The sequence below is a fragment of the Ambystoma mexicanum genome, chromosome 2q (assembly GCF_040938575.1).
Source record: "Ambystoma mexicanum isolate Mex_15411 chromosome 2q, UKY_AmexF1_1, whole genome shotgun sequence".
NCBI lineage: Eukaryota > Metazoa > Chordata > Amphibia > Caudata > Ambystomatidae > Ambystoma > Ambystoma mexicanum.
The window spans coordinates 1,181,350,566-1,181,363,983 of record NC_090924.1 but is presented as its reverse complement, the minus strand read 5'-3'; the positions used below and the strand labels follow the sequence as shown (position 1 = coordinate 1,181,363,983).

General features: G+C 44.0%; 1 protein-coding gene across 1 annotated transcript in view; it reads left to right on the top strand.

Annotated features, from left to right (window-relative positions):
• Positions 1-13,418, top strand: part of NSUN6 (NOP2/Sun RNA methyltransferase 6) — a 632,060-nt gene that overhangs the window by 230,750 nt on the left and 387,892 nt on the right. The window contains exon 8 of the mRNA XM_069648588.1: positions 6,015-6,159. Coding sequence (XP_069504689.1) covers positions 6,015-6,159 — 145 coding nt within the window. The remainder of the gene's footprint in view (positions 1-6,014; positions 6,160-13,418) is intronic.

Here is a 13,418-nt window from a genome sequence, read left to right as displayed (position 1 = left end):
GCAAGGGAATGGACATTGACAGATTTTAAAAGATAAAGGATTTAGCACATTGTCGAGTCAGCCCAGAGCTGTCGAGTCAGCCCAGAGCAACAGCAGGGAGGTACGCTGTCAGTCGCCGGAGCAGAGAAGCGGCAAAGACCGGAGAGCAGAAACCACCAGTAGAAAGCAGAATGCAGCTCTCCAGGACCGATGTTGGTCGGCCCTATGAACCTGAAGCGAGGCAGTGGCACAACCTTCAGGGGGAGGTGGACCGTGCGGTTCCCAAATCGTACCGATACTGCAAGGAGCCAAACCAGCAACCGCAGGAAACAGCTGACCGCATAGAGCACACCCACGGCCGACTCCGGTCCCAGGAAGAACCACAGCTGTATGCAGGAGTCCCAGAAGGTAATGGGAGCCACTAGAGGGCCGGTAGGGACAAGGGCAGTCAAGGAGGGGGTCACCAAAGCACACAGTGAGGGTCACAAGTACTACAGAGGGGCTAAGGAATTTCTGGGACCGTTTCAAAACTGCAGAGGGCATCCAAGGTGGACTTCCTCGGCACAGCGAAACTTTTTATAGAGCATATAAAGGTCTAGGACCCTGTGAAGTCCAGCGAAGCAAATTTAAGAAGAAACAATCCTCACTAAAGTGGAAAAAGGGGAGACCCTGACCAGCGGAGAAGGGTCTGGTACCCTAAAGAAAGCCAAGAGGGCATCCGAGGAACTCCTTGTCTGTGGGGAGACCACTGACCATCAGCGAAGGGTTGAGGACCCTGAAGAGCACCATGGGGGCATCTGAGGAACACCTCTTCTCAGTGGGGAGAAGGTCTGGGACACTAAAGAGAAGCCAGGGGAAGGGAGTCATTCCCCCTGGTCCTATTAGAAACTTCAAAAGCGCACCCCAGCGGAATGGCCATTCTCCTGGCCATTGCATAAAAGTCTGGGTGAAACCCATGAGCATGAGGAAGGGAGTCATGCCCCCTGGGATTTTCTATTGATCAATAACAATTGGACACTGTTGAAGAACCAGGAGAAGGGAGCTATTCTCCTAAATGGAGAACTTTTTGTTAGTTTATTCTTAAGTTATAGTGTGAGGGTTAGAATAGGATTTGACATAAGAAGGTGGAACCTTGATTTGACTGACGTTTTGACAATTCCTTTAGTTTTAGTTCGAGGCAAGGAACCCCCCCGTAGAACTAGGGACCGTGAGATTTTCTACCTAAGAAATAAGTCTATAACCAAAACCATGCCACCTTTGTGCCAGAATCTTCCTTCTACACCCTTACTGTACCCTGGTGCTATTCTTGTTTGGAAGCTTCTTTGCTAGGTCACATCCCTATTGACGAGTAGTACTTGCCCTCGGCCCACAATACCTTAGAGTCGAAGGTGGTGTATGATACATCTTGTGTTTGTTTCACCTTTATTATTTTTAGGATGAATGTCCATCTAGTGTGTAACTCTCCCCACTTAGTGAGTCACCCAACACTTTTTGCTGAACTATTGGATTTGTGTCCGACTCTCCTGAGTGAGTGGGAACCCTTTTTACTCACTCATTCTTTTCTGTGACTCTGAGAACTCTTTTTGGTTTCTCCTGATGTAGTCTGTTTTCCTCCACCTTTTTGTGGCATCAGTATTTGACTATTGCAGCACACAGCACCCGCCCTCTTTGTTTTTTTTAAAAAAATCCCTGTCATAACATACTGTTACCAGGATATGGGGATACATTTTATCCTACCTATGCTTTTCTTTTGTGAGATCAGCATAACCTACCTTATGTGGAGTGCTGAGGGGACACATTGTATCTCATTTCTCGTGTAACTATCTAGTTACAGTGGCACGTCTATCTGAGTGTCTGGTGTTGCTGGATATTTTCTACAAACGTTTGTGATTTTACATGTGGGCTGCTGTTGTAGCTGCGGTAAAGAACACATGGGTCACCATTGACCTAAAATGGTGCCTGTTATTCCGTTTCGCCAACTCAAAATGACTTGCCCTTTCTTGAGCCTTTCTCTGCTAACCTGATTGGGGGGGGGGGGAAGTCCTACTTACTCCTTTTGTCTTCAACGGGTTCCCATTGTGAAGCCTGCCCTGAGGTGCTAGGTTCAGGGTTGTCCAACTCCAAGGCCAGAAACCTGACAGGTTTTCAGTATTTTCTTCATGAATATTCATGAGAAAGAATGTGCACACATTTAGAATCTTTGTATGCAAATTCATCTCATGAATATTCATATTAATGAGGGATATCCTGAAAATCCAACATGGATCCGACCCTCGAGGCCTGGAGTTGGACGACCCTGTGCTAGTTTGTCTGGGAGGAGAGGGACCTGGGATGACACCTAAACTTCTCGGGTCTTTGTCCTGCAGTATCTCTACTTAGATCCAGTTCCAACGGGGTCCTGGCTGTCTCCTTGAGACAGCCACCACCCAAAGTTTGAATGTTGGATGCATGCTGATTGGCTGGGTTCCTGCATAAAAGGCGAGGGTCTTGGTGCTAAAGCCAGAGTCGACCACTGGAAGATCTGTTTCGAAGAAGAAGAAAGAAGAGGACATCTGCACCTACCTCCAGTGACCGCCAAATCCGACTTGAGTGACTACTGCTGCTCCAGCCCTATCTCTGTGCAACAGGGAAGAGCCAGACTGTACGACATCCGACTGTACGACTTCCTCCCTTGGACTGGTGGGCCTAACCAGTCTTGAGGCCAGCTACAGTTTGAGCCATCCCACGAAGTGCTTCAACCTTCCAGGCCTGCAATACCCAAATTCCATGCAAACCCTAGCACTGCTGTAGTGCATCATCTAGTCGAGCAGGGTTCTGGCTGCAAACTATTTGGGTATCTTTCTGGCCCTATAGAGACTCCCTCCTGATTGTAGAAGTCCCTTCTGAAAAGTCGAAGAACCGAGAGAAGGAAGAAAATATGCACGGTGACAACCGTCACTGCTACAAAGCCTGTGTCGAGCCTCCACTCCCAAGTGCCACAAAGATAGTCTGCGTGGCATCCCTGTGACAGTCTGACCATCTGCTCCTGCCAAGTACCTCCTCCAGCCACCAAGGCCAGAGACCTGAACCGGAGCGGCTGTCATCTGTTACGCTCACCTGATATCCCCGGGGGCGTCTGGAAGGCTCTGAGATCTGGAACCCTGGATGCGTAGTTGCCCAGTGCCGAATAATGAATCTTAGTTATTTGTAGGGTGATTTATCCGTCCTGCATTTCTTGCAGGGGCGCTTGATGTTTGTTGGCGAGCTGTCAGAGCTGCTTCACTGGTGGAGTACGCCTTCCTTGGGCCCAGGCCGGCTGTGACCCCGAATCTGCTGGTAGGCAGCTAGGTTTGTTAATTGTAAGTCTTTGTTCTGTTTATGGTGGGAATTCGTTAATGTCTTTATCTCCTTCTTTTCAGGTGCGAAAGTCTTGATGCTGGCGTGCCGGATGGAGTGGCACGTTTCTAGGTAAGAGAAAGCGCAAAGCGCAGAGTCTTTATTGTCTTTTAAAGCTAACCTGTGTTTTCTTCTTCTCCTCCTCACAGGCCGCTCTGGTGCTGCAAGTGGATGAGAGCGCAATGAAAAACAGGCCACCGGAATCCATAAGGTAGGTAAAGTGCTGTGCGGTTGTTTAATATTGAAAGCGAATCTGAATGTCTTTTTTCCTTTGCAGATGTTGCTGTGGTGCTCCAGATGGAAGCGTGGCGTAGCGCGCTGGAATTCAGGTAAGACTGATGGAATTCAATGTTTGAAAGCACGCGTTCTAATATTATTTTTTCCCTTTCTCATTGTTGGTCACAATCTTTAGCAGCTGTGGTAGCGGTTCGCCGGAAGTCCTTAATCTAGTACTCACAGGTGAGTGATGTTTCTTCTTCTCTCAGTTTACATAGATTGCAGCCCAGTTGAGATGCTGAGTGCTGGATGGTGTTTTCTCAGGTAAAACAGAATAATCTTGTTCTTGCAGGATTACAGGAAGATGCTGAAGACCAGGAGCTGGACACGTTGAGCGTCACGCTGCTGGTTGCAGAATAACACGAAGCGTGTTCTGCAGCCAGGGTGTGGTTTATATAGCCCAGGTAAAGTAGTACCAGGGAAAGTAGTTCCAGGCCTGCCACACCCAAAACACTAGACCGCATGGCTTGGTTCTTAGAACTAGACTGTGTGGGTGCTTCCATGTTGGATATAAAGGCCCATGTGCATAAATGGGACCTAGTTTGAGTAGCCCTTCATTCCTACATATGAGCCTAGTGCAAAAGGCGCCAAGACTGGCTCCAGGAGCCCTTTTGTAGTGGTCTTAAGGCACTCGGGATCTGGTGGGAGCCTGCTTGTGGCACAACTTGTGCCCCCTTACAGTGGTCATGACACCTCTTCCTGTGGGGACCTGCCGGTGACCTTGTTCTTCATCAAAGAAGGTACTGTGTGACTCCTGGGTATTTACCAAGGCAGTTTTTGTGTTGCTGTTTGCGCCTCCTGAGCTTCCTGACTCACATTGGAGTGGATGACCCAACCATGTTCTTCCGGGCCTAAGGACATCCGTCCTAAAGGCCAACATCAGCCCCCATGAACCTTTTGAATCAAATTCCATTACTTGTTACGAAAAAGCTTCTTCTGATATTTGACAACTTTGACCGTGTCTGCCTTCGTTTGTTCTGCCGCCCAAGGGTCACTGGTTCCCCAGTGTCCCCATTTGACTTTTTGAGACAATCATTCCCCAGATATGGTTGGACAAGCTTTCCTTAAACTTGCCTACCTACCAGTATTGCTGTTTAAGTAGATGTTGGTTGATGTAAGGTTTGCTAACGTGAAGCTACTCTATACTTCCTATTTATCATCTAAAGGTCTACTTTTGAACTTAGTATTGCAACAGCAAATATCTAATGTATATATCTATCTGTATGAACTATATTTACTTACCTGAACTGTAGTGATTTTAACATTGTTCTTGTATATATAATAAAGAACTATATTTTTATATAACTGCAGTGTGTAAGTACAACGTTCATTCATTTACAGTTTTTCTTCCACCGAGATTTTTCCGAAAAATTCAGCTGAAAAAAAAATAAGTGAAACATATGGGGTTAAGGGGTATGGGCATATAAGGGGTACAGGTGGTGGGAGGATAGAGAATTAATAAAAGGGAAGGGAGGGTTTGGAGTGGGTAAATCCTCCCCGTCCCCCAATACAAAATAAAATAAACTCTGCTAAAGAAAATCCGTGGATGAATGACCATAGAACCCCTTGACCACAAGTGTGCTCAAAGGTCTTGGTACTCAACTACAGCTCTCCTCCCTCCTAGAATAAGCCTGGCTGCTCGGCCATAGCTACCAAACCTTTTAGGCAATTCAGGCCAAACCTAAGAGTTTGAGCCCTGTACATCAAGCAACGTTTCTTCTGAAGTCCTACCACATGTGGACTTTAGTAAAACTCCCTAACAATTATTGTGGTCAGTGCTGGTTTAGTCGACATGTGAGGATAAGTAGGAGGTTCATTCATTACTCATCCTTGCATTTTGTTACCGGTCCCTAATGTGAAATCTCTTTCTGTATATTCTATTTCAGTTTAAATTTCAGGAACAAAGGAACAACTCCCAAACACATGTTTACGGAATCCTTCAGTCATCACAAACAAAACTTTTTTTGTTTTGCTTCCAGGATGAGGTGCTTGCAATGTGTAGATCCACACCGTCATCCATCATTTACTCACTGATTAACATTCCCTCCTACTAACTGCTTTTTGCTCCACAATTGGGAACATTATTATTTGATTTGTTCATTTTGGCAATTGTTATGTTATATAATTTTTGGCTTTGCTTCAATTTTTGGGTGAGTTGCTTAACAATGTTAATGGTTTGTAAAGCACTTTAATGCTATTGGAACCTAATGATGGAGAGAACAATAACATGCATGAAATAAACTTCCCGCTATTAGAGCGTCATTTTGAGACCCTCCTTTTGCCATAGGAATGTACTGTACTACCTTAGCAAAAATGTGATTGAACTGAATGAGGCACAGGTAATGCCGAGTATATAAAATGAAATAATTTATTTTCCTTTGTAGGGAGAAGTAATTGCCATGGACAAGATTTCAAGCAAAGTAAACAAAATAAAGCTAAATGCAGCAATGTTTAATCTAAACATAATTAAAGCGTTCTGCTACAATGGTTTGAAGGCCCTTGCAGTTGAGGGTTTGGAGGACACTCGGGGTAATGTAAATATATATTTTATTTGTAGTAGCAGCACAATGTCCATATCCCAAATGTTGCATTAAAATCAAGGCTATAAAACACTGGCTTTCCATTTTGATTCTAGAACTCAGATGATTGTTATTTATTAGAAAAACGTTATCTCCTTTTCATACAATTGAGAGGCAACCTTATTTAATCTGTGAAAATGTAAGCTGTCTGATCTTGAACAGTCGAATATTGTTCACAATCTCAGCCTTTGTCCTGTCAACCTCCTTATACACCTGAGCATTGTATCCTCCTCTGACTCCTGTTGCAGTTATTACTCAGTTACAATCAGAAAAAGTTTATGCTCGTAGGCTAGTACCTCCTCTCTCTTGCAGTCATTTCCGCCCACTGCTAGGGGAGGTTTCCTAAAGTCCACTTGAGGGAAGACTTCATAAAACTATCCCAATGGTATACAGGTACCCAACTCTTACCATCAGTCTGTATTACTCAGGGAACCTTGGAAGAGTGGCAGAGCAGTCAGGCTTATCTTAAGTGGAATATGAGAGATGTAGGTAAGTACACTGAACCTAGCTAGCACAGCAGGTCAAAGAAACACTTACACCAATACATTTATATACAATATATATTTATTATATTTACCCAAGGAATGTTAAAAAATACTCTGATCACTTAACCAACACACATAAGATTACTTATAAATACTTTTCAAAGGCCACTTCTTAGTTTGCAGTTGCTTGCAGTTACAATTGTTAGTTTGCCACTAATTACAGTTCTACCGTCTTAATGGTAATACTGCGCACTCTCACACAGACAAAAATATTCAGTAATTGTATTTAGTTAGCAAAATCACATAAGATAACTTCTTTTGGGAAGGAAAACAGTTGGTTAGTCAAACAGTAGTAGAGCTTTTGGTTCAAGAGATGGTTTCAGAGCAAACTAACGCTTTTAAAGTCCAATATTTAACTGGCAGCAAAAGTCAGTTTGTAGTGGGCTTAAAGTTTTACGAAGCAGGGGAAACAGTAAAAGTTCCTGAGGATACTTCTAGTCTCTAGGAAAGGATACTCGAACACTGAACATAATGTTGGCGACTCTGTTAAAGGACTCGCAAAATGGACAGAAGCTGGCAGCTTGGGTCGGAGGTAAGAGTGGACACCTTGGATACCTCTTTGTGCACTCCAACGCTCTATGGTGACTTTTCTGTTTTAGGTAAGCAATACCTTTTCACCTAGACGATATGTTTGTGGCTGGAATCTCCTCTTTACGGCATCGATTGAACTAGTTAGTAAAGTCACCTGAGGGTGTAGGAAGTGTCTGTGTGCCATCCCAAAAGGGTACTTACTGGTTTAGAAATATTATGAGTGTGGATTTTGGAGTGTATTTGTGTGTTACCATTATATTGCCCTCTTCTGAAGAAGGCTTACTCTTACTGACTGTTAAATAAATCAATAATTGCTTAATCAAGAAACCTTATGTGTAAGAGTTTATTTGAATACTTGTCACTGTGAATCTCTGTGTAACTCCCCTACAACTCACATTGACCCCTCTTGAGATAAGCCTGGCAGCTCAACACACTACCAGCCTGTGTAGTACAAACTTATACCAAAAGTTGGGTTCCTATTGTCAGGAGGTCATGGTTGTTGTAGTGTACCCAAAGGGTAATGCAAACAATCTTGCCTAACAAAGTTGCGTACCCCATCCCAGTCCCTATAGGGGTGCTGCAAGGCTCTTGCCTACCCATATGATGCATATACTAAACTTCTATTTGCAGCACTAGATGCCATGGGTGTCATCTACACAAATTTTGCTGATGATACTCAGATTCTAATCCCCATCAAGGGAAATCATGAACAAGACACAATCACAGTGCCAGTACATTGGGTTTCTATTGCCAGGAGGCAAGGGTTGTAGTGCACCCAAACGGTACTGCATACAATCTTGCCTTACAGAGGCCGATCATAGCCAATCTCCTTAACTACACCGGTAGAGATATATTATGCTGTGGGCACAAACTGGGTTCTTTACAACCTGAGGGTGTGCACATATCATTCTACCCAGACTTCACAATAGCCACACAGTGTGCCAATCCTACGCAGCTGTGAAACAGCAGTTGAGGCAAATGGGTCTGTAATATGCAATGCTGGTTCCCCAACAAGTTGAAAGTCATTCATGAGAACAAGGCTTACTTCTTTCTCAGTCATGAGGAGGCATATACATTTTTGGACAGCCTCCCTTTGCGGTCGCATAGGAATGGTGACAACGGAGATGCAGATACTTTTGAAGGTCCTGCTGTGACTAGGCTTGGGTAACAGATACTGACTCCTCTGCCTATGTGTTGAATGCCCTATTTATGTTTTATTTTTATTTTATTAGCTTACAGTTTACAAGTTCAACCTTTCAGCCAAAGTATGAAAATATAGCATACAAATAAAAGAGCACAATACAACAGTAAGAAATAAAAAAGAAAGAAATAGTAAAATAACACCAGACACAGCCCAGTTAAACCATCCTTCGCTGTCAATTCGGGTCCTCAGGACACTTCTGATTTGAAGGGCATAGGCTGACCGGTGATGGTAACCGAGGTGCTACAACGAACGGGGCAAGACAATAACTTTATCCACTTTCAGTATGTTACCGAGCAGCCCATTAAGCTATATATGACACTCTGAAAAGCTATTCTCGAGGTATACAGTGTTTTCACCGAAAACATTTTCCTTGAGAGCGTTTTCACTGAAAAATATTAATTGAAAGATTTTTTTTAATCGAAAAAATCTTTCACTGAATTTATTTTATCGAAAATATATGTATGTTTGGGTGGAGTAAAGGGTTACATTTTGAAAACGGGTTTGGGGGGAACCCCAATAAAAAAAATATTTGGGAATGTTGGAGTTTGGGGGAGAAAACAGGGGTTTGGGTGAGACCCCCCCACCCCAATTAAAAAGTGAAAAAGAATTTGAGGAAGAAATCTTTAGGTGAAAAAATGTCGGTGACAAGGCATGTAACCATTCTCGAAGGCCTTCGGGCGGGAGGCATGGTCAGTGGCTGCTCTTGGGGAGGGCCCCCCAGGGCAGTGGCCCGATTAGTTCGGTAAATGTGTATGGGGGAATATGCATTACTAGTTGGGGGTTGGTAGTGAGGGTGGAGGGGGATGTTGGTGTTCTGTTTAATTGTTGTTGGTTGGAGGCATAACGTGGCATTGCTCCAGGAATCTCACCTTGAGGGCAGTGGTAATCTTTCCTTTGCCCGAACATGGGGTTCTGTGCTGGTATACTTTTTATCCATCTAATTCGGTGGGGTGATCGCCCTGGTACTCATGTCCCCGCCGTTCAAGCACATTAGCAACAAGATAGTCGTGGAAGGTTGCTATGTGATTGTCGCAGAAATGTTGGAAGGTGAACGGATCACGATAGTCAATGTGTATGCCCAATATTGATCGTCCCCAGTTATTTAGGAGCCTTAGGCGCACCTGCGTGAAATACCTTGGGTCCTGCTTTATCTGGGAGGGGGATTTCAATACTATCCAGGACACAGCTAGGGATAGGTCCAGCACTACACCCAGATAGCTTACGGCTGCTGCAAGCAAGATTCATAGTGTCATGGGGCAGTTCTTAATGGTGGACCTCTGGCGTTAGCTACACCCTAACTCAGATGAATTCCCCTTCTGTTCTTCCATGATCTCGAGTATCGATCTTATTCTGGTCTCCTCAGAGTTGATCCATAAAACCAGTTTGCAAGCTGCATCACAAAACCTCTCAGATCATTCACTGTTAAAATGGTCCACCTCCTTCGATGACAGGCCGCCACAGAGACCATTCTGGCATTTAAAAGCGGGGGCATTACTGGATGTGGCATATAAGAGTTAAGTGTGTGCTGCTATTGAGACGTTTTTTGAGATTATTCAGATTCTGTCCCCCAAAAGGCTACCATCTGGGAGAATCTTGTGGGATATTTTGACCCACTCAGCTGTGCTATGCTACATCACTTTACTGCATTGGTGCAAGAAACAGTACAAAATGGCCGCACTGACTCCTTTGCACACCAAGATCTCTAAACTGCGTTTTGTAACAACCAGCAAATGGCTGCTCCGCCCGGCCAACACACATTTCAGGTAGGGTGGAACAGAGTACTCACTGCAGGAATATGCCAGTGAGCTCTGCAACATCTAACATAAAGTTGAATGAAATAGGCAGTATTATTGTGCTGAAAACCTAAAATGCCTCTTTAAAATGACACTTTTCCAATCTTAAATGTGCTGCTTGGCGCTAAATCCATCATTTCTCTTGAACCACTGTGATTAAAAAGGCCCTGCAATGCCCAGGATCATCCATTGTGTCTCAGAGGAACCGGGTTTCATTTGAATGACCGCTCCTGTCAAAAGTATCTTTGGAAAAGCATACATGGACTGTGTTTTCATTTTACACGGGAAACGCGGCTAAAACTTTGCAAGTATATCTAAAGAATCAGCTGTAAGAGAAAGAGACTAAACAGATACAACTCCAGCACTCAAGGAAAGAACTAGAGCTGTACAAAGTGTATATTTGCTGCAGATGAAAGCCGAATTTAAAGAAAAAAGTTAAATGTGCTTTTTCCTGAATGTAGAGCACAATTGCTTATTTAAAAGTACATTGTTGTGTAAAGGCAGGCTCATTTAGAAATGCAAAAATATTTCTTGGTGGTAATAGTACTCCTATAAACTGTTTTGATTCCTAGGTTTCAGGCAAGATTTAAAATGAGGATTATGTCTTCTAGGAGACGAAGGACAAAGGGACTTCCCAAGTTGTCATCAGACATTCGTCTTTGCTGCAGGCTGAGACAATAGCAGATTAAGACACTCACCTTTCAAGTGGGAGGGGCAGTAAACTTCAGTCAAAAGAGAGGCCCTCATCCTGCTTCAACGGAATTGACATTTGCTTGCATTTGAGGAAAAGATCAAAAAAACTGATAAGTGACAATAGACTTCCTGTTGGTTTTAAAATCCTATTTTGTAACTGAACTTTCAAGACATTTAACTCTGCAGCAAGAATGAGGACAAATATGAAAGTTGGTAGTTTTAAATCTATTGTTATGCTTTTTCTGTGAAGACTTGGTAGAACTCATTACTCCATAAGGAACAGAAGTTGTAAAGAATGACAGATTGTGGCGCAAGTATTGATATTGTGCACAGAGCATTTTATACACTCATCCCAGGGGTAAATGCACATCTATGTTCAAAATTGGGAAATTTTAGACCAAATCTTTCATGGTTAAAATGACCAAAATGTAGCAGAAAGCCGAAATCAGGTCCCACAGACTTGGGGTTTGGATTGAAATATGACCCACAAAATATGCAACCTGTGTATCTGATTTTCTCAGAGGTGATCACTGTATAAATATATATTTGTGGTAAAATTCAATTTTGGTTCTAGGAGCTAGGGGATGTTTCTAGACATTGTAAAAGTAACACCATAAACATGACATCCTTTTCTGTGATCCAATCCGCGAAGAGCAAGACGGAAACTATGCTCTTGCCCAATCCTGGCATTATGGGCGTGGACAGTAAGACTGCCCCTGCCATATACTTTAGTGATGTTATTTGGCATGATAAATAAGGGAACCTTACAACACACAGAAAAGCACTGATTCCTGACTTTCTTCCTGATTTCCTGTGTGGCGTCCTGTTCGTAATTTCTTCATCCTACTTGATCCTGATTCCAGATTTCATTGCAAAGCCAAGGCCTATGCATTGCTGAACCCCTTTTCAGCTAGTCCTCAATTCTAAAAATCTCCAAAACCCAAGGGAAGCATCCTGATCCAGCTGGCTTGCTACTACTAAATGCATGCCTGCTGCAAACTCACTATTCCACTGATCTCCAGTAATCAGAAGGGCCAGTCCAGTGCAGTCCATTGTCCAGAACAGTCCAGATGATCCTGTCCCGCCCGAGTCGCCCAGCTGTCCTTGGTTAGACCTGATCCGTGTGGTGACCAGAACTCTTGACGGTCCAAAATCCTAAATTAAAGTGGACTGTAAGTATTAATAGGAAGCATAGAAAATCATAGCATACCTTGCCTTGTCCTATCCCAATCTCTAAACCATCCTATCTTTACCCTAGTAACTTGTAAAATTGTCAGAATCCTGATTGCAATCCTGTCTTTGATTTATCTCGCTAAGCGCCATTTCTTTTGTCATTTTTATCTTGTATAAATCTTAAATTATCAATTGTACATCGAGTGATCCGACTGGTTCTGCCGGGGGCGGGCACTGGGGTTTTGGTGTTGAAGTCCACAGCTTACTTTTTCCCTTTTTTTTCCCAATAAGTTTTTATTAGCAGATTTCAGAAAAACAAGTGCACAATTTCCCCTTTCCCAACATCCCCCCTGCCGCCCCCCCTCCCTTCCCACACAGATCCAAGAGGTCCCTTGATAAAGTAACCAACACAACAGAAATATAGACATATTGCTTGTAAGATCAGCCAGGCTGCTAAAGTGGGACTTTGAGCTTGTTTCTCAGACTGGCCACTCGGAAGGATAGCTGTGGTAGAACTCACATGTCCGACTCGTCTTGAGGGCGAATTATGCCCAGTAGTTATATAGCCTTGGGGCACCAGGCTCGGCGGGCTCCCGCTCGTAGGTATGCCAGTAAGTTGGACCAGTCCGAGGTAAACCACAAGTGGTCCCCTTGGATAGAGTAGGTGAGCAACTCAAAGGCCACCAACAACCACAGTTTAGTAACCCATTCATGTTCCTGTGGGGGGGACCTTCGATTTCCATTTTCGGGCCAGGTCCAGGGCAGCCGACAGCATCATTATCACATAAAGCTTGCGGTCAGCCTTAGTAGCGAGGGTTGCCAGCATCCCGTTGAGGCCTAATAAGTCAAGCCCTCTATTTTGCCCTACCCTGACTCCCAACACCTGGGCGACCACACACTGAACCGAAGTCCAGAAGTGATCAATTTTCGGACACTCCCACCAAATATGGGCCCAAGAGCCCACCGCACTCCCTCCAGCACAACCATGAGACGGTGGGGTATATTTTATTTAACCTGACTTGGGTTAGGTGCCACCTTAACATCAGTTTCAGCCACATCTCCCGGATTTGGATGGATCTTGTAAGTTTCGGGATCTGAGCACGGTAGCCGAGGATTTATCTTTAAAAATGCAAGCTTTCTAACCTCAAGGCACTCGTGATGCACACGAGCTGTTCTGCCTTGCAGTGAATCTTATCTACACCCTGCCACCATTACATCACACAAGGTGTTTCCCTCTTCCAAGATGGCTGCCCGTGTTTATTTCAATGCT